Below are 24,793 nucleotides of genomic sequence, written 5' to 3' on the forward strand. Positions count from 1 at the left end.
GTCTGCCCTCCTTTGCTGTCTGCCGCGCTGGGAAGGGTGGAGTGACGTTTAACTCCCTCACCCGGTAGCGGATGTTGACTGTGGCGCCACGCGTGGAGCCTCCCGAGAGGTTTTCGCGCGCTGCGTCAGGGGCAGGCAGTACTCTCCGGGACAGCAAACGGTGAGCCACGCCGTCCGTCGACTCCCGTCGCTCGGGGGCTCGTTGGACTTCGCTGACGGCGCCTCGCGCCCGAGGCGAACGCTCACCTTTTGTTGCCCCACTGCGTACTCACGGCCGAAGGGCGGTACGGTGTCCTAGTGCGTGGCCTCGCTACGCCGACCCGTCTCCCTTCGAAGCCAACGCGAGCGCCTCTGCCCTCGCTCGAGCAACCGGGCCTTTGTTCCGGTGTCTCCGTGGATCACCTTTACCGCGGAGACGTGCTCGTGGCACCCTGTGTAGTACTTTGCGCCCGTGGCGTGGATAAGCCTACTTGCTTTCCCGCCGCGCCTTTTTGCAACGGGCTGTACTGCGTTTGGTATTGCCACAATAAAGTGTTGCGACGTTGAGCAGTATCGTGTTTCCCGCCACGGCGATGGTTAACGCGTGCCCTGCGGCTCGCTAAGGCCGGACCCACGCTGGTGGCCGTACTCCTTCGGGATACGTGTACACCACACTGGCGCCCAACGTGGTATCAAAAGCTCTAGCTTTTGACTGCTCTTAGCGAGTCAGTTCGCCTGCGCGATTCGGGCTCGTCGCAACATGTCTGTTTCGTGGCATGCCGCGTTGCACAAAGAGGCCACCGCCTCTATCGACGGGCGCCCTTCGGTGCTCGCCTGTGTCGTCACCCCTTTTTGTGCTGTATGCACTCCTACGTGGTAGCTGACGCGCTATCTCGTGCCCCCTGTTGTCTGCCGAGAACCTGGATTTCGGTGCGACGGCCGCTCGCGGTGCCTTGGCACATGCAAGCGTCGGGGGCTAAACAGCAGCTTCGCCGCCATTCGGCGAGAAGGGTGAGTCCCCATGCGGACAAACCTTGGCTGCTAACCAGGTAAGCGGCGCACCGCAAAGCGGCCGAGTGGGGGAGCTTTCCGAAGGCCACGAGGCCGAGAGCGAGCCCGTAACGCCGACTCACGCGGCGGTTGCTGCGGTCCTGAGTGGGCGCGATACCAGACTCCCCCATTTGGGAGAATGGGAATTGCTTTCGGCAGCGAAGAGCTACTGAAGGCTCAGCAGAGTGATCCGTTTCGAATCTCGGAGGGACGGAGCGCCGTATACGCTGCTTGCTCTGCGGCGGGCGCCATTAAACCGTCTTGACGAGGTGCGGAGCGCCGTTACGCTGCTTGTTCTGCGGCGGGCGCGATTAGGGGACTGATACAGCGTGTGTCGCTGAGTCCCCGGCGTATTCATTTTGCTGGACCATGACGGGCTCCTGCTGAACTATATAGCCACTGACAACGATTCCCTCGACCCGTTTAAGGTGGTTATGCCCAAAAGTCTGAGAGCCGCACTGTTGCGATCCTCTCACGACGAACCCATGGCCGGTCACCTGAGTGGCTCGAAAGTTTTTGCAAACTGGGCAGCGTTGTGACCTGGCCCGGCACGAAGCGTGGCTTTTATCGCTATTCCGTACCTGCCACGTCTGACAAACGGTTGTGCCAATGGTTGGAAATCCGCCCGGTCTTATGAACCGATTGTCAGTGAGCGTCCGTGGCGCGTACTAGCTGAAAGATCCCCTTTGGGAAAACTCAGCCGTGCCCACATCGCAGATCTGAAGCCCTTTGTCACGGTCTGACGAGCTCGCGCCAGTGCCCTGCGGCACTTCGCGCAAGCAACGGGCACACCCGGAGCGGCGGACCGCATTCGGACCCCGCACCGGTATAATCTGACGAAGCGGTCACCTTTGTGATTTCGCGCCGGTCGGCGGACTTCTCCGCAACCGAAGGCCCTCAGTTTACCGTCTAGCCTCAGTTTAGGTTAGCTTCTTTACGGCCTTTTCTCGTAAAGAAGTTGACCCCGCCCTGTCTGCTGCCAGTGCTTTTTTTAAGTGTTCATGTGTATTTTATGTTTCTTTTGTCTAATATTAAGTGCTCTTTGTGTTTTATGTTTTTTGCCAGATGTTGAGTGTCGTTTTGCTCTGTTTTTACTTTTTTGTTCGTGTTCGTTTTCGTCTACCGCGAAGGGAGCTGTGTGTGACCTTGGGTGTCGGTGCTTGCCGGGAGGGAGAGAGACGAAGGACGCTTTGCACCTACGCTCGCTCAGCCGTCCGTGGTGTGTGTGCGTGCGTGTGTAAGTTCGTGACGCTTCAGTGCGAGCCCGCGAAGAGTGCGTCATGGCTTCCCCCCATCGACGCGGGCACTGGAGGTGCTGGGGGGCATTGACCCACTGACGTCGGACCATCTGGCTGTGCTCTGCTCTCTGCCGTCGTCGAAGAAGCCCTGCTGCCTTTTCCCACCATGGCTCCTGCGCGAGGCCAGCTGAAAGCAGCTATATGCTGCCGGCCAACGCCAGGGCGCCTCGCAGCCAATTTTGGTTCGGCCTCCCTGACCACTGGAGAGGCCCGGCTTCCCGCAACGTCCAGCTCCGTCATCGAGCCAGAAATGCGGCACCTCCGAACAACCGAAGCGGCTTTCGTCAGACTCGCGGCTTATCAAGAGCAGCAACAAGCCATCAGTGAGCCCCCTCCCGTACCTCTGACCTCGCACTCGGGCATCGCACCCAGCGGACCCTGTCACGCCCTTCTCCGCCGAATAGTGTCGTGTGTTTATTTTGTTATTTATGTTTTGTTCCTCCTTTGTAATAATTTTTTTTTCAGCAGCAGTAGCAGGGCTGGACTGAGGTTAGCTGTCGCTCACAGCAGTGTCATTTTAACTGCATGGGTGACGTCCGGCTGCCTTTTGCAGACCGGTAAAGGGCAAATTTAGGAGAGGGGGATGTGGGAATTGAGGCTGGCCCGCTGCCTTTGCGCGGGCTTTCTCGCCTTTTCTGCCGTTCTCATGTCCCGACATGTCTGCCCTCCTTTGCTGTCTGCCGCGCTGGGAAGGGCGGAGTGACGTTTAACTCCCTCACCCGGTAGCGGATGTTGACTGTGGCGCCGCGCGTGGAGCCTCCCGAGAGGTTTTCGCGCGCTGCGTCAGGGGCAGGCAGTACTCTCCGGGACAGCAAACGGTGAGCCACGCCGTCCGTCGACTCCCGTCGCTCGGGGGCTCGTTGGACTTCGCTGACCGCGCCTCGCGCCCGAAGCGAACGCTCACCTTTTGTTGTCCCGCTGCGTACGCACGGCTGAAGGGCGGTACGGTGTCCTAGTGCGTAGCCTGGCTACGCCGACCCGTCTCCCTTCGAAGCCAACGCGAGTGCCTTTGCCCTCGCTCGAGCAACCGGGCCTTTGTCCCGGTGTCTCCGTGGATCACCTTTACCGCGGAGACGTGCTCGTGGCACCCTGTGTAGTACTTTGTGCCCGTGGCATGGATAAGCCTACTTGCTTTCCCGCCGCGCCTTTTTGCGACGGGCTGTACTGCGTTTGGTGTTGCCGCAATAAAGTGTTGCGACTTGAGCAGTATCGTGTTTCCCGCCACGGCGACGGTTAACGCGTGCCCTGCGGCTCGCTAAGACCGGACCCACGCTGGTGGCCGTACTCCTTCGGGACACGTGTACACCACAATATATATATATTGTAGGGAACTATGCGAACGACGAAGAAGCAGCATGAAACGGCAAGCCACAGCGTTGGTGCACGCGCGACCCGAGCTTGCGTTTGTTTTGTATTTTTCGGCCTGTTGGCGTTCCTCGCTCTTCTGGCGTTCCTCGGCCTTCCAGTAGGTCTGTACGTGAATAAACTGCGTGACATCTGGTGGAGGTGTGTGGACTCCCGTACAAACCTGGAACTTCGCTCCCGTAAGCTTCCCCCTCTACGTGACACGAACATGGCCACCGAGACGCCTCTCCAGGTTGGACCTTCGACCGTCCATGTCACTTGCGGTGCCGTGTATCCTCAACGAGACCCTCCTATCTTCACGGGCTCCACTGAGTCGGACGTCGAAGATTGGTTGGCGAGGTACGACAAAGTCGGCGCAAGTAACAAATGGGACGACCCAAGTAAGCTTGGCTACGTCACATTCTACCTTGCGGACACCGCGCAGCTGTGGTTTAATAACCACGCAGCTGACATTACTACGTGGTCTGCATTCAAGACGGCTATTACGGACGTCTTTGGACGACCTGCGGCACGCAAGCTTCAAGCCGAGCACCGTTTACGTCACCGTGCACAGCAACCAGGCGAGACCTACACGGGCTACATTGAAGATGTGTTGCATCTATGCAACCGCATCAACTCTACCATGCCTGAGGAAGAAAAGATCAGGCACATATTGAAAGGCATTGACGACGGCGCCTTTCAGATGTTGCTCGCGAGAAATCCCCCCACCATTGCTGTCCTCGTTTCCCTCTGTCAAAGCTTCGATGAATTGCGTAGGCAGCGCGCAATTGCTCGTCAAGCCATCACGACGCCAGACACGCTCGCAAGCTTGCACCTGGCTGCCCATCCTACCGACCAGCAGCCGCTGCTTTCGACAATCAAGGACTTCGTCCGCGAAGAGGTAGCGCGCCAGCTGTCACTGCTGCCACTGACACATGAGCCCACGCAAGCTTTGGCACCGGACCTCCAACACGTCATTCGGACCCAAGTCGCTGAAGCCCTTCCGCCGGTGCATCAGCAACCACCAGTCACAACGCCTCTCACGTACGCCGCCGTCGCTGCTCGGCCTACGCAACAGCGTATGCCGTATGCTCAACCTGCCAGGCCACCCTATGTCGTGCCTACAACCCCAATTGCGGCGCCGTATCCCTACGCGAGATCTCCAGCTCCATTTTATCGTCGCTCAGACGCTTGGAGGACGCCAGATAATAGGCCCATCTGTTTCACCTGTGGTATCGCTGGACACGTCGCCCGCCACTGTCGCCGAGATCCCCCTCCAGTCGACGCCGTGGGCCGGCCAATGGCGTCGTCGTCTAGGACGCCATCAAGGTACACCACTGACGGTCCTCGACCCTACGCAAACCAACGGTCACCATCGCCACGACGACGCTCCCTGTCACCTATGCGTCGCCGACCTGCTACGGAAGAGGGAAACTGATCGCTGCAGCTCCGGAGGCAACAGCTGCATACAATTCGAACTGCTTAAGGCCTCCATCTTTCTCGCCGCAAAACGTTATTGACGTCAATGTTGAAGGGACCGCCGCACAAGCGCTTATCGACACAGGGGCCGCCGTTTCCATAATCTGTGAGCCCTTATGCCGCAAGTTGAAAAAGGTGACGACGCCTCTTTCGGGCCTGATGCTCCACACGGCCAACTCGCAGTGCATAGAACCTACAGCTGTGTGCACTGCACGTGTCATTATCCAAGGTGAACTTTATGCCATTGAATTTTTTGTGCTGGCATCCTGCTCCCACGAAGTCATTCTTGGATGGGACTTTCTTTCGCGTCATCGGGCCATCATAGATTGCTCACGTGCAGAAGTTGCCCTTACACCGCTGCCAACCTCTTGTTTTGTGGATTCTCTTCCTGAACCTTACAAACTTGTCGTTGTTGCAGACACGGAAATAGCTCCGAGAACATCCGCCCTTGTAGCCCTGACCTGTACGGCCGCTCCAGCCGGAACTGTTTTGTTCACTCCGTCTGACGTATTTACCCGCCGCCGTAGCCTACACCTGCCCTTTGCCGTACTCACCGTGGAATCCGGTGCTACCGCCATGCTCGTCGCGAACTCGCTATCATCGCCAGTTACCTTACTTCGCGGAGAATGTTTGGGTAACATACAAGACGTTGACCTCTTGCGCCCTCTAGAGTTCGCCGAACACGCACCTCACCTCCAGCTCAATGCTATGACGCCACCTGTGGCCACAGTGCCCGCGCCAGACTCATTCCAGCCCTCTGTTGCCGCTGAGCTATCGCCGACACAAAGAAGCGAACTCTTGTCCCTTCTTCGAGAGTTCCGTTCTGTCTTCGATTGCGCTCAACCATCTTTGGGTCGCACAGCGAACATCACGCACAAAATTGACACCGGTACTCATGCTCCCTTACGCCAACGACCATATCGAGTTTCAGCGGAAGAGCGCCGTATTATCAACGAACAAGTCGACGATATGCTCAAGCGTGGTGTCATCCAGCCATCGCAGAGCCCTTGGTCGTCCCCTGTTGTACTTGTGCGCAAAAAGGATGGGTCTATCCGATTCTGTGTCGACTACCGCCGGCTCAATAAGATAACTCGGAAGGATGTGTACCCGTTGCCACGCATCGACGACGCTCTCGATTGCTTGCAAGGGGCAGAATATTTCTCCTCCTTAGATTTACGCTCAGGATATTGGCAAGTTCCAATGGCTGATCCTGACCGATCGAAGACTGCATTTGTAACACCTGATAAGCTGTATGAGTTTAACGTCATGCCGTTTGGACTCTGCAACGCCCCAGCTACCTTCGAACGGATGATGGACACCATCCTTCGCGGCTACAAGTGGAACACGTGCCTTTGCTACCTAGACGATATCGTCGTTTTTTCTCGCGACTTTTCCACTCACCTTGTTCGTCTTCGTGCTATTCTCACGTGTCTCACCTCTGCTGGCCTTCAACTTAACATCAAGAAGTGCCATTTTGCCGCACGTCAGCTCACCATACTGGGTCACGTCGTCTGCAAAGAGGGTGTTCTCCCGGATCCGGCGAAACTCCGCGCCGTGGCCGACTATCCGAAGCCCAATTCCATCAAGACGCTTCGAAGTTTTATCGGCCTGTGCTCATACTTTCGTCGATTTGTGCGCAACTTCTCTTCCGTCATCGCGCCTCTTACCAACCTGTTGACAACTTCCAAAGGCATTTCTGCTTGGTCAAAAGAGTGCGACGAATCCTTCACCGCGCTTCGGCGGTTATTATTATCACCTCCAATTCTACGACATTTTGACCCTGATGCGCCTACGGAGGTCCACACCGACGCCAGTGGTGTCGGTGTTGGTGCTGTATTGGCTCAACGAAAACCAGGGCACCAAGAATACGTGGTCGCTTACGCGAGTCGAACCCTCAAGAAAGCCGAGTGTAATTATTCCGTCACGGAGAAAGAGTGCCTCGCAATTGTCTGGGCTTTGACGAAGTTCCGCCCATACCTTTATGGCCGCCCTTTCGAAGTCGTTACGGACCACCACGCTCTATGCTGGCTATCATCGCTCAAAGACCCGTCGGGGCGCCTTGGTCGTTGGGCGCTTCGCCTACAGGAATACGACATTCGTGTTGTATACCGATCCGGCCACAAGCACTCCGACGCTGATGCGCTATCCCGCTCGCCGCTACCGGCTGACCCAGCCTCCTCGTCACCTTCTTCAGCTGTCATAACACCAATCGACTTCACAGACATGGCATCGGAACAACGCAAAGATGTGTGGATTTCCCAACTCCTCGCCTTTTTGACTGATCCGTTAGCTAATTTAGTGTCAAGAACTATCCGCCGTCAAGCCACACATTTCGCTATTCGAGACGACCTACTCTATCGGCGGAATTACACGTCTGAAGGTAGGAAGTGGCTGTTAGTGATACCCAACCACATGCGCTCGGAAATCTGTACTGCTTTCCACAACGACCCGCAAAGCGCTCACGCTGGCGCTCTCAAAACGTACAACCGTCTACGTCAGCGGTACTACTGGCGCGGCATGTACACATTTGTCCGCAAGTACGTACGTGTTTGTACTGCATGCCAGCGACGTAAAGTCCCACCTCAACGCCCTGCCGGTACACTTCAGCCTCTGCCTTGTCCAGCGCGTCCGTTTGACCGCGTTGGTATCGACTTATACGGACCACTTCCCACGTCGTCTTCTGGAAATAGGTGGATAATTGTCGGCGTGGACCACCTCACGCGTTACGCGGAGACAGCAGCACTACCCGCAGCAACCGCGAGGGAAGTTGCGTTTTTCATCTTGCGCAACTTTGTTCTTCGCCATGGTGCTCCCCGCGAACTTTTGAGTGACCGGGGGCGTGTTTTCTTGTCTGACGCCATTCAAGCGTTGCTCGCTCAGTGCAACATGGTTCATCGCCTGACGACAGCATATCACCCGCAGACGAATGGCCTCACAGAACGATTTAATCGCACTCTCGGTGATATGTTGACGATGTACACAGCTTCAGACCAGACTAATTGGGACACTGTCCTTCCATTCGTCACGTATGCGTATAACACCGCTACGCACGCGACAACAGGATTCTCCCCTTTCTTTCTGTTGTACGGACGCGAACCATCGTGCACGCTAGACACTATCCTCCCATACACGCCCGACTCCTCTGAGTACACTGCAATTTCTGATGTTGCCAGGTACGCAGAAGATTGCAGACGATTGGCCCGTTCTCTGACAACTGAGGACCAAGGCCACCAGAAGCTACGGCTTGACACCGACCGACATCTCTCTACTTTCACGACTGGTGCTCTCGTTTGGCTCTGGGTTCCACCGAGCACTCCTGGCCTTTCGTCGAAATTACTGGCACGATACCACGGGCCCTACCGCATTCTCGCCCGTACGTCACCCGTCAATTATGAGATTGAGCCATTGACACAGTCTCATGACTTACGCCGTCGTGGCCGAGAAATTGTGCATGTGAGTCGCCTGAAGCCGTATTACGACCCCACTATAGTGACTACGCCTTAAGTTGCCAGGTTGGCTACGCTATTCACCGGGGGCCAATGTAGGGAACTATGCGAACGACGAAGAAGCAGCATGAAACGGCAAGCCACAGCGTTGGTGCACGCGCGACCCGAGCTTGCGTTTGTTTTGTATTTTTCGGCCTGTTGGCGTTCCTCGCTCTTCTGGCGTTCCTCGGCCTTCCAGTAGGTCTGTACGTGAATAAACTGCGTGACAATATATATATATATATATATATATATATATATATTTACGGTGAGTAACGCCGATGCTGGCGGTAAAATCCAGCCGAGAATGTCCTTATAATTGATATCGCAACGAAGGTGCCACGCGTAAATGTCTACCCTTATGTTGACACCTCAACAGGTCGGCACAGCGATGGGGCAATGGCAATAAGAGATGATAAAAATGGTAAAAGGACGCATTCGCTCCGCGTTTCTCAACACACGCTCGAACTATCGCAACACGCCATCGACCGGGAAAGCCTCGGAGAAAGCTAAGGCTTGACAGATGTGCACGTTTTAACACCGGCCAAAGGAAGGAGGTCGAGGCCCGCAACACTCAAGTACTAAGTCCGGCTGGCCTCGATGGTAGCGCCGCTTCAGATAGCTAATCTGAAGGTGCCACAGCCGTCAGTGGGGCAGCACAAAATCTTCGCTGTGGGGAGTCAGCTGCGAGATTCGTGAGCACTGTACGAACTGCCGCAACGAGTGTGGCTATGTTAGTGCCCTTCGAGAGGCGAGCAGGGGCTCGCGGTATGAAGGTTGTGGGCAGTGTCACCGTCGAGCTGTTGAAGACGATGGCAGAGGCTGGTGGAATCGAGAAAGCGGGCTGTGCTGTCGTCGAGGGCGTGGGTACGACACCAGAGGCTGGCTGAGTCGAGGACGAGGGCGATGTCGTCGTATAGCTGGTGTAGAGGACAGGTGCCCTGGATGTAGAGAGCATGGTGGCTTCCGAAGTTGCTAAGCCGGCACCGGTGACCGCATCCCGAAACAAGCAGCGCTTGACGAGTGCACACTGCCCCGCTTGTTCTCAAGGGTCCTGGATTGTTCCATACCTTAGTGGCAGGTCGTGGTGCCATCAGATGATGCCATGATGACGGCGGTCTGTCGCTAGAGCTGAGAGGAAGGGCAGTGCTGTTCGGTTGCGGAATGTTTTCCGCTAGTGTTGATGCAGGTGGATGTTCAGATGCACAAGGTCATGGAACGTGCTTGACGCCAGAGCGCAGATACCGTTCGTTTCGCGAGCAAGCGGCAGTTGCGTGCCCGTAGCATCCACAATAGAATCAGTGTAGGGACAAGGGCTTGCATGGGTAGATAGGGCGCCTTTGCTTACACAGCAGGGTGTCAGGAAGGATCATTGCGTCCACAAAGGTGAGAGTGAGGTAGTTGTCTCCGCAAACATCTGACACCAGTTGCACTGGTAAAGCAATGCTGTCGGCTAGGTCCTCGAAAGGGATGGACGGGTCCACCCCGTACATCTTGCGGGCACTGGTGTTCAGGTCCAGTTGCTTGGAACGAATATTTATCTCGAAGATCGACTGAACCTGCAGCTGGACGGTTAGATCGGAGGTGGGGAGCGTGTTAACCGCAACAAGGTTGCATTTGAAGTTGATCATTACACGTTAGGAGGCAAGAAATCCCGAGAGGAAAGCGGCGATCACGTCCTTCGACAGAGCCAGGAAGTAGGCCTTTTTTATCGACAACTCGAAAGATGATCGATGCCGCCTTGTCGTTCGGAATTATAGTCTCCACTAGCCTGGATATTTTGCTGGTTCGATTGAAGGCGCAGGCAGGTGCTTGTAGGCACGCGCGCACTTGGGGAGGGCGCCACTTGTTCGGCAACAGAAGCAGTTCGGAGAGGAGATGCTCTTTCAGGAAGGAGGGAGTTCCTCCCAGAAAGTCATGGAGTGGCAGGGGAGGAAGAAGAACCCTCTCTCACCTTTCCTTTGCGCACAGCCTGGGAGAGGGTGGCAGGGTCTTTGCTTCCTTTCTCCTGAGGCTTGGGTTTTATTTTGGAGCGTGCGAACTTCGGCTGTTCCTGCTGCTGCTTTGTGGACACTGACGATGATGCTGAAGTTGCCGGAACGGCTTCCTGTTCATTCACCTTCCTGTGGTGGCTTACAAATGATGCCATCTGTAGCCCTATAGGAGGCGGTGCACGAAAGAGCGCGGAGCGCGCACGAACGAAAAGACGGGAGTGGAAGAAACATGAGTCCTGCTCGTTCGAAATCTCCTTATTTGCCTTCGCACTGTCATTACTACTTCTGCGAGGCGAGGTTCTCAAGTGTTTCTGTTAATGCGAAAAGCTGAGAGGCTCTGGCCCGAAAAATGATTAAAGCGTTTCGGACAAAGAAGACAGGTGACTCGTGTATCAGTGGTTTCGTGCCTGTCCAAGTTACTGTTTTGCTCTTCGTTTCTTGAGTAGATATGCCTTTCCTATGACCTCGTATTTTGATGTGTAGTGATCACGTAAGGCAGTGCTGTTCGCAAATATTCGGTGCGGCGTATATCATTTCTGCCTTTGTCCTGCGAATCAATAGGTTGCGAGAGACACTCTTTTCTAGTTATTCTTCAGTGTTTGTGTGGTGTCTTGGGCGTCTAAATTTTTCTCTAATTTTCATGCACTAACTGCCGAGCAAAAAGTATTTCCAAGCGAGCTTGTTGCTAAGACCTGACTTTCGCTAGATTTAGGTCACCGTAGTTGCATTCGATCCTGTTCACTTGCTGCACTCTTCACTGCACAGCATTGATGAGCCCTTCCGAAAATTACATCGCTTTATTCCGTATGCTCAACCTGGCCATTTGAACAAAGAGTGAAATTGCATTATACTCACCTTGAGGGGCTGCCAAGTATACAGTCGTCCTCATTTTGAACGCATTGGTCTGAATCAGGCATGTAGTACTTCCCATTTAAACAATCGCACTTGTTGCCAAGGAGATGACAACCATTTTCTCCATCTGGACATCGGCACTTGGCGCATCCACCACTTGCAAAATCACTGTATGAACAATAAACTTTGAACATCCATTGCATGATTAGGGAAAGGACACGATATGCAAAAGAGTGAAGAGTTGTAGGTGGGTCTTACGTAAGGAAGGGTTATGCAAAAGAAGCCAGCATGGAAACATCACACCGGATCATTTACCAAAGCACCGTTTTTTTTAATGGTATCTGGATTCAGGCTTAGTGAAAATGTTCTGTCAGGAGCCTTTAAACTACCTCTAGAATGCGAAGAACGACGGTATCATCCTGTCCTAACGCTCCCAGTTTACGTGGCGATATTTGTGACTCCAGCCGGTTTTCGCCGTGACGTGAAGTTCGTATGCTATCTCGGTTGATCGGTGAACAATAGACAGCTTTTGCGAATAGTCTCCCTTTTTTCAATTTGAATTTTCAATTTCTATTTCAAAAATTTGTTTTATTGTTTTTTGTACAAGACACAAGAAACAAAAGGATGTTGGGGCTAAAGGCATATAGCCTGACAGAGGACCCAACACCCTTATACACTGTTCGTAGATAAAAAAATAAAAATAAAAAACTGCTTTCGTGGTATCAGACGTTCATGAACAAAAGAAGCAACAGAAAAAAGATAGCTGCCAAGAATATCACGTTACATTAAATCTGACTGACTGTACAAATCTTGTAACATACTTACTACATAACATACTTAAATAACAACCACTCAGGAAAGAATCAGACTAGAATATTAGAGACATGTGATACATACCATTATATTTTATAGTTAATAAAATACATGCAGTACAAGATTTCCATCGCCCGACTACTACCGTTGCTAACATCAGTATTTTTAGGATCCATCAAAAATTATGTTTTCCAGCGTTAGCACTTCTTTAACTTGTACCTTAAATGCTTTTTCTGTACAATCAAAATTAAACTTATTTTCTAATTTGTTTATTATGCAAGTTCTCTGATGGGTAAAGGTTTGTTTACCATAATTTGTTCATGTTCGTTGTGGACGAAGTAAGATTTGGCGGATAGGATAAGTGTGTTGTCTAGCTCCTTCGTTGGCATCATACAATATTTTGCTGTATATGATTTGCAATATCTTCATGTGATAGACTTGATCAGCACGAAGCATATGATATCTTTCAAATAAAGGTGCTGTCCTCAAGTTTGCGTAATGTCCTTGGTGCTTGCAGTATATATGGAGAACCCTTTTTTGTAGAAGTACAAGTTTCTTGTAGTTAGTTTTGGTAGTTGTTCCCAACATCAGAGCTCCATAGCACAGTTTAGAATAAAAAAGGCAATTGTATAGCTGTTGTTTGAGCCATAGGGGAATCAGTTTATAAATTTTGTACATATTACCAATGCTTTTTGATAAGTCTACACATAGTTGGCTAGTATGCGCGTTCCAGCTTAACTCTTCATTGAACGTCACTCCAAGAAACTTCTGGTTTGTCACTTGCTGCAGTTTCATTCCTGCATAAGTAATGGTTATTTCCTTATCGATGGGTGTATTGCGTGACCTGAATATAATGCATTTTGTTTTTTCAGCATTCAATTGCAACTTATTTTGATTCATCCAGACGCATTGGTCTGAATCAGGCATGTAGTACTTCCCATTTAAGCAATCGCACTTGTTGCCGAGGAGATGACAACTGCTTTCTCCATCTGGACATTGGCACTTGGCGCATCCACTGTATGAGCAATAAGATTTGAACTTCCAGTGTATGATTACAGAAAGTTCACGATATACAACAGAGCTTAAAGCTGTAGGAGAGCTGACACTGGGTTTCACGTAAAGAGAAACTATACAAAAGAAGGCAGCTTGAATATATTACATGGGTATATATCTTAGTGCACAGTCACCCGAGTTAAGGAACAATATTTTGAAATTGGGTTTATAAAAAGAAGTTCTCGAGTGTATTCCTGTGGAATACCTTTGCTGAAAGACCTTTCTATTTCCCGCGTTTCGGCAGTGTGGCTATTACCTTTTATTCCGCGGAAATAAGTAGCTGCTGCACCCTCGCATCGGTATTTTATAGGACTGGCCATTTGCACTAATGCGTAAGGTCTGTGAAAACTCTGGCGGGGCATTAGGTGAGAAGATCCAGGGGGTGAAAATAAGAATAACGTGGTGGCAGTACAGGGTTAACACGTAATTTCGTGCAGATTCAAAGAGTTAAGTATCACAAACTATTGCACAATACTGAAATGTGAAACTGGGCTGAATTCACAGGGCTTTCTCTTTGGCTACGCATTTTCTTAGCCAAAAATTCTCTTATCTGGAGGGATTACTATAGCGCGCGTATGAATTTAACTTAATCGGCACTTAGGAGGGCAAGGAGGACACACGATAGCCGATGAAACGACAAGGAAAGAAAGAAGTGTGTGCCGATAATATCAAGGTAGCACGCGAAGCGTCTAGCATCGAGAGTATACGATGATAGCCAATGATTTCCTGCATCTAAGTTTCAGTTTCGCGAGCGTCTGCTACAGCGCTTACGGGATGCCACGTACGTTGTAATAGGCGTTTTGGCGGGCTGTGCACAGCCAAGCACTCGCCTTTCATCAACGACTGTAGCAAAAACGAAATTGCTCGATGGCCTTAAGTCATCGAGCAATCCATGCACTATCTCGCCAAGTACAAGTAAACAACACTCCAGGTGCACCAAATAAATGAAACCGCACATAAATTGATGCATGCAATGTTTGAAAATGTGCCTCGAATGTCTTCCCCTATTTAACGCGACCAGTTCCATTACATTTCATTGAAGCTGCGCTGCTACTTAACTAATTCGGTGCAATCTAGCACGGTATAGTGGTGAACGTAAGGGTGTTTTGTACCTATAGTTAAAGCTAGCCTTTGTTACAATATTCTTATTACAAGACACATGAGCGACTTTGGTGCCTGCAGACGAATTGTGCGGGAATAGATAACAGCAGTAATTAAATGAAATTGTGAGCGCAATTTCGCTGGTTCCATGCGCCGCAGCATTTTTATAAAGCCGGAATGCGAGAACGTGCATACGCTTACGCTTAGATGTATGTCTACGTAAAATGAGGGAGACTCGACGGGAGGTGTCTCAGTGCTAATGCTTTTCACAAAACATGGTGCAAATATTTCGTCCAGCGTTGTTTGAGTGCGCAAACAAAGCAAGGGACGTGTATACGAGTCTTGAGGTCGAGAGACGTTATCACACGTGCGAAAAGGATGAAAAGAGAGACAGAGAGAGACTCTCGTTTCGGCTTCGCGAAAGATTGTAATTGATAGATAATAAAGACAATTTTCTGGCCCAGCAGACGCCAGGGAGAGTTTCTGCAAAGCAGCATCAGATGCTCGGAGAGCATAAAAAAGTGGAGTACGCGTTATATGGGAGTGACAGCCACTCAGAAAGCGAGATGAAGTGTGACTGTCCTTAGATAGGAGAATCAATGCTAATTAGGAGAGTTGAGTTAATGAGCCAAAACTTTCCTAAATAACGATAATGGAAGCAAACTGAGCATTCATCTAGTGAAAGTGACACTAGTGACAGTGAACTCATAATAGTTCATTAGCGTTGTCACAGGCCGATATATATTTTTATTTTCTTGTTTATATTTGGCAAACTATGAGAAGGTAACCTACGTTAGAGCCGGCTATCCCAACGTCATGACAGTAATGTACAAGAATAAATAGCGCACGGTTATACAGTCACACGTGGCGGTTTCTATCTTCTAGTAACCTTGGGCAAACGCATTCTATTTTTTTCTATTTTTTTGACAAAGTTTCACCGGACGCTTTTGCATTTGGCTTCATTCGAAGGGATGACGATATATCAGCAATAGGGCGAATGCAAGCACTGCTGCAGTGGACGAGTTTAGGACTGTGGTTTGGCTTGTGGGGTAGCACACCGAACCACTTTGCAGGGATTAATTGGACAAGAACTGCTCCAACATACCTCGGTGTACCATTGCATGCGTATAGATTCAGTGCGCATTACTGGAAGGAACGCGTCCCTAAGCTTGAACGACAGGCCCAGACATTTGTGCCCTATCGACTTTCGATATTTGGGAGAGCTGAAGCTTGCAATACTTTCTTAGCGACAAAACTTTACTATGTATTGCAACTTATTCATTGCGCAAGATTCTATATACAACGCTTTCATCGGATTTTCGCTACTTTCATATGGTCTTCGACTTTTGAGCCCATGCGTCGTGATAATATATTCAAGCCAGTTAGTGAGGGTGGGTTAGGACTAAAACACCTTTATCTATGGCAAATAGTGTCCTGATTCTTCTTTTTTTGAGACAATTCCCATCCTGTAATCCGTTCCTTCTTGCAGGTTACACTTGTTGATTGCTTACCAGATTTAATTGTTTCATCCAACTTCTCCGAACGCCCATGCTTGTGGGGATTCATGCAGGAAATCTACCTCGCAGTTCAGTTCCTTAAAGCTCGCTTCTATATAGAATACCTGCACACAGTATCGCGCAAGGTGCTGTATAAGGACCTACTGAGTACACTCTTCCCACCTCCATTGTGCCGTTCACTGTACGCCAATCTTCCAGGTCACGATGTGTTGAAGCGAGTGCGCAAAATGTACATTCCACCGAATTCAAAAACATTCTTCTATAAACTCCACTCTGAAGCATTGGTGGTAAACACATGGTTAGAAAGAAAAGGTATTTTCATTCCGTTTGTTAACTGCCGTCTATGTGATGTGCCGGAAACGATTGAACATTGCTTTGTTAGCTGCAAAGATGCCATACTATTTTGGGATGTCCTTCAGCGAGCACTGAAAAAGCGTTTCGTCATTAATTCTCATACAATACGTTATCTTCTGCCAGCAGCGCTTAATGAAGTACCATATGATATGTTTTTCCTCATGGGTATGCACAGCTTGTGGAAGACACGAATGCAAGACCGCAATGCAGAGCCCACCACCTCTTCAAGTGCACACTTCATTCAAATGGCTATCCACCTAAAAAACATTTACGACGAGCTAGACTTTAGACCGGACTGGTACTCCGTCTTAGAGAACTGTTTGACCTCAACCCTTTTTTGTTTGTATAACACGATGTGAAGAACTCTCCATGTGAGGAACTCGCGCTGTGTTAGCCATTTAGTGTTTATGAGTAACACTTGAACGCTTACTTTCGCGATTTGATTGTACTTTTGTTCACTTGACTTTGTCTTTATTGCCCAAGTACTTTAATAAATACCATGAAAGAAAAACTGCAGTGGACGAGCGGTTACAGCACTCAACTACAATCAAGGAGGTACTTGGTTCGATTCGCAGAATCACTGAACACTTTTTTTTTTTCAAGAGGTTTCCCGACCTGACATTATGCGTGGTGGCGGGAACTAATTTTTTTTTTTGAGAAGTAGGCTTTCGTACTTGCTTCTTTCACTCCCCTTTTGACCCAAAAGCGCTGTACTGTGCTCCTTCAAAAATTAAACAATTCAGGGTTCATAATTTTCTTCTCCATCCTCTCTTATCGCAAAAGTGTCCAGTGCTGAAATACCATATCATACCTGGTATATTACTTTTCACGTGTTTAGATATTTGACCAGCAATCAGTCTTCACGGTGTTTTGAAGAAAATCTACACATGCAGTGAGCTAACTGCTTGCAGCCAAGTTGACTGCCTTTGTAGGGACACGCTTTCGTGCTAATTTGGTGGGCATCATCACATGCAGCAAGACCAAAGAGCACAGACAGTTAGAGCTGACGCAAACAGAGTGATTAGTTTGTGTCTTCTCTCCCGCTATTTGTCATGCTGCACGCTTCAGTGTAATGTCGCTGTCAAAAGTAAAATGAACTATAGCAGTTAATCGAGTTCTGCTAAGAGGGTCCCCTATTGTCCAGAATGGAACAGAACAATGGCAATTTGATTTGTGTGATAAAGAGATACCCTGCTTTTGGTTACTAGAATAAATTTCTAAACTGAAGTTTATTTTTTATTAACAACAGTTCCAGTGCAGATGAAAGGTGCATGGACAAAATTCGTGTATTCAGCTTGACTAGGTTTGTGATCTTAATTGTAATTGCAAACCGGTATCACAGTATGTATAAATATCACACACATATGCAACCACGGGTGATAGCTTGTTTATTATGATTAAAATTGAAAGGTTGAAATCGACATATTCAGCCAACGCAATGTGTACGAGATATGCCATGCACAGTAGCTATGCTCTAAACTAATCTTCACAGGTTCGTTCCATTTTACCCAATTTCTTGCCCATGACTGTAGGTTGGTAAATGAAACAACTTCCTTGAACACACATATTTTGTGTAAGGTTACATTTATTTTTATGCAGTACAAAACAAGTTGAAATGTATAATGGCTCAAAAGAGAAATAACTAGAAACAAATTCAGCCAAATCGTTAGCAAACTTACTCACCAATGATAAACGGATTCTCATATAAAAGATACATACATACATACATACATACATATACGCACACACACATATACATATGTACACCCATACATACATACATACAGTGTAAATATTAAAATGAATGGCTATAAAACAACAATTCTAATACACTCATTTTGAATATACTACAGAAAGTAACGTACGAGAGAAATCCACCGGCACTGTTATGTCTGAACACGGTGTTTCTCGAACCATCTCGCAAATGCATGATGCATAGTTTTCCGCTGCTGCCCAGTGACAAGCAGTTTTTATAAAAAACACAAGAATAAAGCCCTTGACAATGTCATGCTATAGAAAAGGGCTGTGCATCAATATTTTGTACATGTCTGCAATATAACTCTGTTTATTTACATAGCTTGGCTCATTCACAACCCACTAACCAAGCATGTTGGGACACTTGGGCTGAAAGTTGGCACAGTGCGAGTAAATTCTAGACAATACATGAATAATACAATTATAAGCTACTAAGCTCCTTGGTGCAAACAGTGTTTATATTGACAGCTATAGGTGCTATTTCCTTTCCCCAAAACACTTCTGAAAAGTAGAATCAACTTTATTTAGCTAAAAGTTTCTATTCTGGCACGTCATGGTGGCTCAACGGTGGAAGTGACTCTTTCGGCCAAGAAAACAAAGACCAATTATTTTTCCAGTTCGTGCATTCACCCCATGCTAACATTGAGGGAGCTGGTAGGAGTGCTTTTAGAGAGAGGAAAAAACACTCCTCAAGAAGACTTCAAAGTTTGCACATCAACACAGTTCCCATACAGCTGTCTATTAGTCTGCTTGAAAAATATTGAGTTTACTGGGGGGCAAAGACTGTACACTATGTGAGGTGATGCTACAGTGCACTACATGTATGTCTTGCTGCTGGCCTCAACTGCGATGTTGCTCAGCACATATGTGTAAAATAACAAATATTACAATGCCATTGCAAAGTAATTATGTGTCATTTGCATGAAACAGGGACCACAATAAAAGAACATAACAACATTTGCTTTCACAAAGTTCAAAAATGTAAATATATTTCCCCAGAGTTTTCACAGTTCATCTGAGGATAGTAATATTGGTTGTAAACACATTCTTACTTCCACTAACAAACTATTTTAAGATGCCAGATTCAATATTAGGGGTATACCAGCACTTTTGTAGGGCTAAACAATTCTACAGGCACCTAGAAAAACACAAGTGAATGCATGCTATAGCTACATATAAAAATAAATACTTTTATTTCTAGTCAGAGTAGAGCTGCATAGATGATAAGTCACTTGCAATAAATTATGAACAAACCTATCCGAGCAAAGTATACATTTAAAAAGTTACACTTGCACAGTAGATAAGTAGACTGTTGAAGGACAGACAGGCAGTGGGATAATACCCAAGCACTAAAATTTACTGTTAAGATATACTAGGAGTAGTGATGACCCTCTTCCTTCCAAATAAAATAATCCACATAGATTCACTTCCCAGAGCTTATACACTCATGGCATCATTGGTGCTATACAAATGAGTGTACACTGAAGGATTGCATCGACTAAGTACATGATTACTGCATCCATGGCTCTACTTCTAGTACTACAAAGAATGCAAACACAGTTACCATTGGTGGCCATGGATGCTGTGATTTCTGGCATGTAAATGTAGAGGCGCACAGGCACTTAACACACATGTTAAAAACTTCAGCTCAAAAATATTTGCCCACTAACACTACAGCAGCCTTTAAATTAGTGTCATAGTTTGGTATCTTCCATGCAAAATTTAAAATATTTCGAATGCAAGCAGATGAACTGCTGAATAATGCACTGCTAAGAAATTAAGCAGCTGCTCCTGACATCACAATGTGCTCTTTCAACTGTTGTAAACTTTGAGCAGGAGAACAGTCACTGGCAGTCCCTTTATACTTGTTGGTCTTCTGTGCTCTGTTCTTGATACACTGTACATGACCGTGGAGCACCGAACCCCTTGTTACTGCTGGAGCTTAGAAAAATACAGATCATTGTTACAACCATGCTACATGCAAGAGTGTATAGTTGTCAATTATGTGCTCATATTTACAGATATTGTATTTTCAGAAGCCAATGACAAGCCTCAACACACACACACACAAACAGTGAAGACTGAAAATATATTTAATATGATACAAGAGCAAAACTACAATGTTATAGATGAAGGCATGAAACTTCTGACAGGCATAAAAAGCCAATAGAGTTTCTTCTATTTCGACTTTACACTAGGTGCGAGAAGTAGACCACAAATAAATTCACTAAGAAACACAAGTTAGACTGCATTACAACACAACAGCCAATGTTCATAACTTTAAGGCTGTCTAACATAGCCAGCTCACCATACCGCATATAGGAGCAAATGGGCAGTCTAGAAGACACAAAGAACGTGTGGATTATGAGTGTGCTTGTTGCTGACATCTATTATTCTAAATGAAGAAAACCTTTCGAAAATGCACTTCATCAGGGGAAATAATCATACGCAAAAAACACAACGGGCTCCTAAAGGTGCCACCAACCCTCACCATTATTGTTGATACCAGTGTCTTGCCGGATGGATATGCTGCGTCCTGCACAGAACACCAAAGGAGCGCTCCATGACTTGGATTGCATGTGTGCTAGCTGCATCGCTCTGCTGCTGAAATAGGCTAGCCACAGAGAGAGAAATGAGAAGCCATGGCTTTGAAACACACTGAACGTCACCTTTAGAGATCAACAATGCATACTTAGGTCAGGTACAATTTGTAGAAAAATATATATCACTATGCCATCGTGGTGAACACGTTCGGCTGAAACACAAGCAACAGCGCTGAGAGAGAAAAAGCTACATTAGGTAAAAGATGCAGTTACTGGCCCTATGTCATCTGAGGCTTCTTCAATAGGTCTTTCTCCTTGCAAGTTGTGAACAGCCAGGCAATTTTCACCCACTTGCTATTTCCTTCCAGAGCACTTGATCCACAGAGGGAGTCACAAGCTCGAGAGCTCAATAAGGAATCAAAGTATTTGTGCTCGTTTCAAAGCACAAGCTTTTGAGCCTCAGATTATTGGAGTTTCATTCATAAGCTGCAGGCTTTCAGCTTTCAACATTCTGAATTATCTTGAAATTTAGTTCCATAAATGTTTAATAAGAATTATGTGTAAGAATATTACAGGTATCCACTGAAGGCAACCATTCTCGGGTTTTCAATTTGTGCACAGTAAGTGGTGTTCACGTAATCGTATGTATTAAAGAAAAACTAACCTTGCAGCCTGCCGTTAGGCAGTTTTCTGCCCTCGAAGCTCCCAAGCAGATCGCAGTTCTTCCAGATGAGGCTGCCATGCATGCTTCCACGCCACATCCGCTGAACGATAACAGTCCCAGCAGTGACATAGGCTTGCACAGTTAGGGAGAACGTGTCCTTCCTATTTTTGTACAGGTGCTCCAAGTAATGATGAGGATTGATGTGCCAGAATGTACAACCGATGCATCACAGGACCTTAACAAACCAATCTCTGCGATCTGTGAAGAGCAAGAAACGATATATTAAAAAACAATCATTAAAAGCACTCACTTCTAATACTTATTTGAGGAAGCTATCACTTCGTTAAAGTGACCAAAATCTGATATAATCTGTTTGAAATAAACTGAAGCCTCATGTAAAATTTACATACCGCAATATATATGTCCTACTGAAGTATAGTACTACCACAGTGGTAATCGTCTATAGAACTAATTTTCCAAAATAACATAAATTTTTTAAGTGCAACCTGGCTCCTGGAATATAAATTCACATTAACTTCCCAACTATCAAACGTGGTCAATCGACAGGCCCAACCTCATAATCAAACAAGAGCTCACTTGTATCAAATCACAAAAAAACTTTTCATGTATTTGCTTCATAATATATGTATGTATACAACAGTAGTAGTAAATTTTTCATGCTTCAACTTACCATAGAGAAACATTACATCTGATGGGCTTAAAAACTTGCACACATTATAGAACTGCGTGAATTATAGTACCGGTGAAATTTAGTTCTGCAAGGTGAACTCACCAATGGCAGCATTTAGTAGCCGTCGGTGTCATGAGGAACCAAGTACGGCCAACAGGCAAAGGGTATCTGCAGACTGGAAGCTGCCAATGACAGCAATGAAGGGCTGGCCAGGCGTGCACGTCCATTGATAAAGTGTAATAACTGGCCAAGACCGGCTTGTGAAGGCTCTAGTGCCGTGCAAAACGATGGCCAGATGAACTCGGAAACCTGTAGTTAGGCGATATTGGCCTACAACTTCATCCAAAGCAAGGCACCGGTGAAATCTTTGCTTTTTTGGGGGGGCCGGAGGGAAGCTTGACGTTCACGGGCTCTCGCTGCCACATAGAACTCTCAAGTTGTTACCGAAGAACAGGCGCGCTTCCAAAGTAACACGATCCACAACAGAATGTAGCATCTCGCAGTCTTGGTTGATCACATCACAGCGCTAGGACTGTGGTTATCACAAAAAGGAGAAGTGACGACTTAACAAACAAAAGCGCCAAGCTGCCCCACCACAACTTCGCAGGGCAAAACAGTTATCAACGCTTTCTTTCAATTTTCGGTCACACTAGCACAGCTTGTTCACAAGTCTTGGAACGTCAACACAGCACCACTGTTCACAACAAACATCGTTTCACTCCCGAACAGTACATTGCTATCAAGTAAATAGAAGCGTACGGGCTAACTAGTGGTGAAGCAAGAACCGAGCGCGTAGTTCATACGTTTCCGTACGTACTTGGGGTCACTCAAGTAACGTGTCAAAACGCTGTCAATCCGAAATGTCGCACAGCACCCAACTTAGAGACTGGAAAGTCAAGCGAACGAACTGTTACCGGCACACAAACACACATTGCAGGCTTCTCGAGTGCTAGTTGCCGTCGATACATCGACGCCGATCCCCGCTTGATAACCACACCGACGCACAGGCTTCGCCGCGCTTCCCCGTACACCATTGCACTGCCACAGCTTTCCGCATTGCTTACACGCACCGAAAGAGCTGCTGTAATAACAACACATCCGGTCAAACGCTGAAGTAACTCGCACGAGAAGCGTTTGCTGAAAGTCGCACCGACCGATATGCTGTTTACGACGCCATGTTGTTTGCGACAACTGCGCAGCACATAAGAGAGCTCTTAGAAAGTACTTGCACTATTTTCACGGCGTGAAAAAATTTTCTCTTATGTGTGAGGGGGGTGATATGACGAACAGGACAGGCGTGCCAGATGAAAGAAATGTTTTGGCAACTTCATGAAGTGAGCTGATGTCGAGGGTATTGCTTCACAAGCAATCACAAGCTGTGCCTGTCGGCCAAGCCGTCGTCTGCTCGCGTTTGTCGTCTGCTTCGATCAGAGCATGCGACAGGGGATTCGCCTTCGCAACGCTATTATTCTCAGGTCAAGTGGTCGCTGCGTCGCACAAAATACATGTCACCGGCTCGCTCTACCTTTGAATGATGTTCGTGCGCCAAGTTAAATGGCTGGTAATTGACGCAGGGATGAATTCAGCCAAGGTTTGCTCCAGAATCGTGAGGGTTTGCATATTTTCGGTGTCATACAAAGTTACTAGGGTCATTTCATTCCGAATGCTTGCCATATTATCACGGTCCATATCGGTGTCTGAACAGTGAAGGTGAAGATGCATGATTTGTTTGTAGTTCCATGCGTAATCACGCGCACCCCTAATACGCTTTGGTTTACAAAGTACGCTTTGTTCCAGATCGTCCCAAAGTGTATCGACAGCTGTATTTCAGAGATCGCAACCATTGGACAGTTAGAGCCAATGAAAGTACACTAGAGCACAAACTTCGTGAACCACTCACTGAAAACTTCCTCTCATTTTTATTTCCAATAGCGTGCAAAGAATGTGCTCCATTAACCTCTTTGGTGGTAATTTCCACCAATGAGGCAAGGATCTCGAGTCGCACTTTTAATTGGATGAGATGGGGCGCAACACAACAACATAACAAATAAGGTTGATCCTATGCCATGCCGCGTTCGAATGCATCGGCCATTCACGTATCACATTGGTTTTCATCCAACCACAAATCTTTACATGCGTAGTTTTATGCCATTGACGCCCAATAAAATTCTTCAATTACTGCGACTTCGAACTTATTGGATGATGGTGGTTGTCAACACCATCCACTGCGTACAAGGGAAACAACACGCGAAGCTCAAAGCGCCGAAAGAAATAAAAACGCACCAGCAGTCATCAGGCAGCCCTTAATGGGCGTGAATTAACTCAAAACCAGCCAGGGCACCAAAGCATACCGCCGCGGCAGCTGGTTTTAAGTAGCCACATTGTTCCTAGGGGTGGTCCGGACCACTCTTAGGATTTTCTCTCAGCCATGCTGCTTTTACGCTCAATTTCGCTTCGTGAATCCACTTACGAGCACTTTTCGGTGACGTAAGCAAATATAGCAGCAACTGCATCACCATCGCTGACATGTTCCCGGGCAGTCACAGCGCGCGTTATTTGCAGCGGCCAATGTGACAACGATGGCCTCTTACGACGTTTTTTTGTTTCGTGAATCGACTTACGCAACAAAGTTTCTCTTGTGCAAAAATGTTTTCGTAAGTGAGTTTTGTGAATCCGGCCCCTGGAGCCTAGCAAAATGTTGGAATTCGCAGCACTGATGCTGTACTCGGGCCGTTCATTGAGTGTCGGTGTCAGAAGAATCACTTCAGTCAGTCACGTGAAAAACGCCGTACATTTCTGAGCCAACTGTTTGTTTGAACAT

At 47.9% G+C, this 24,793-nt stretch overlaps 2 protein-coding genes across 7 annotated transcripts in view; both read right to left on the bottom strand.

Annotated features, from left to right (window-relative positions):
• The window catches only part of LOC119179859 (kielin/chordin-like protein), a 204,853-nt gene that overhangs the window by 128,205 nt on the left and 51,855 nt on the right, over nt 1-24,793 (bottom strand). For all 3 annotated transcript variants that reach the window (XM_075869387.1, XM_075869386.1, XM_075869385.1), the window contains exon 4: nt 11,485-11,649. In XM_075869387.1, the coding sequence (XP_075725502.1) occupies nt 11,485-11,649 (165 nt within the window). The remainder of the gene's footprint in view (nt 1-11,484; nt 11,650-24,793) is intronic.
• On the bottom strand, nt 17,691-23,176 carry LOC142767530 (uncharacterized). 4 transcript variants are annotated; one of them, XM_075869384.1, is made up of 4 exons: nt 22,075-23,176; nt 21,282-21,539; nt 20,566-20,610; nt 17,691-20,009 (listed from the first exon to the last, which is right to left on the bottom strand). In XM_075869384.1, the coding sequence occupies exons 2-4, from the start codon at nt 21,376-21,378 to the stop codon at nt 19,852-19,854; spliced, it is 300 nt and encodes a 99-aa protein (XP_075725499.1). In that variant the 5' UTR covers nt 21,379-21,539; nt 22,075-23,176; the 3' UTR covers nt 17,691-19,851. The 4 variants fall into 4 exon arrangements, with proteins under 4 accessions (XP_075725499.1, XP_075725498.1, XP_075725497.1 ...); XM_075869383.1 differs by having other exon boundaries at nt 17,691-20,015; XM_075869382.1 differs by having other exon boundaries at nt 20,566-20,688.

The sequence above is a fragment of the Rhipicephalus microplus genome, chromosome 7 (assembly GCF_043290135.1).
Source record: "Rhipicephalus microplus isolate Deutch F79 chromosome 7, USDA_Rmic, whole genome shotgun sequence".
Taxonomy (NCBI): domain Eukaryota; kingdom Metazoa; phylum Arthropoda; class Arachnida; order Ixodida; family Ixodidae; genus Rhipicephalus; species Rhipicephalus microplus.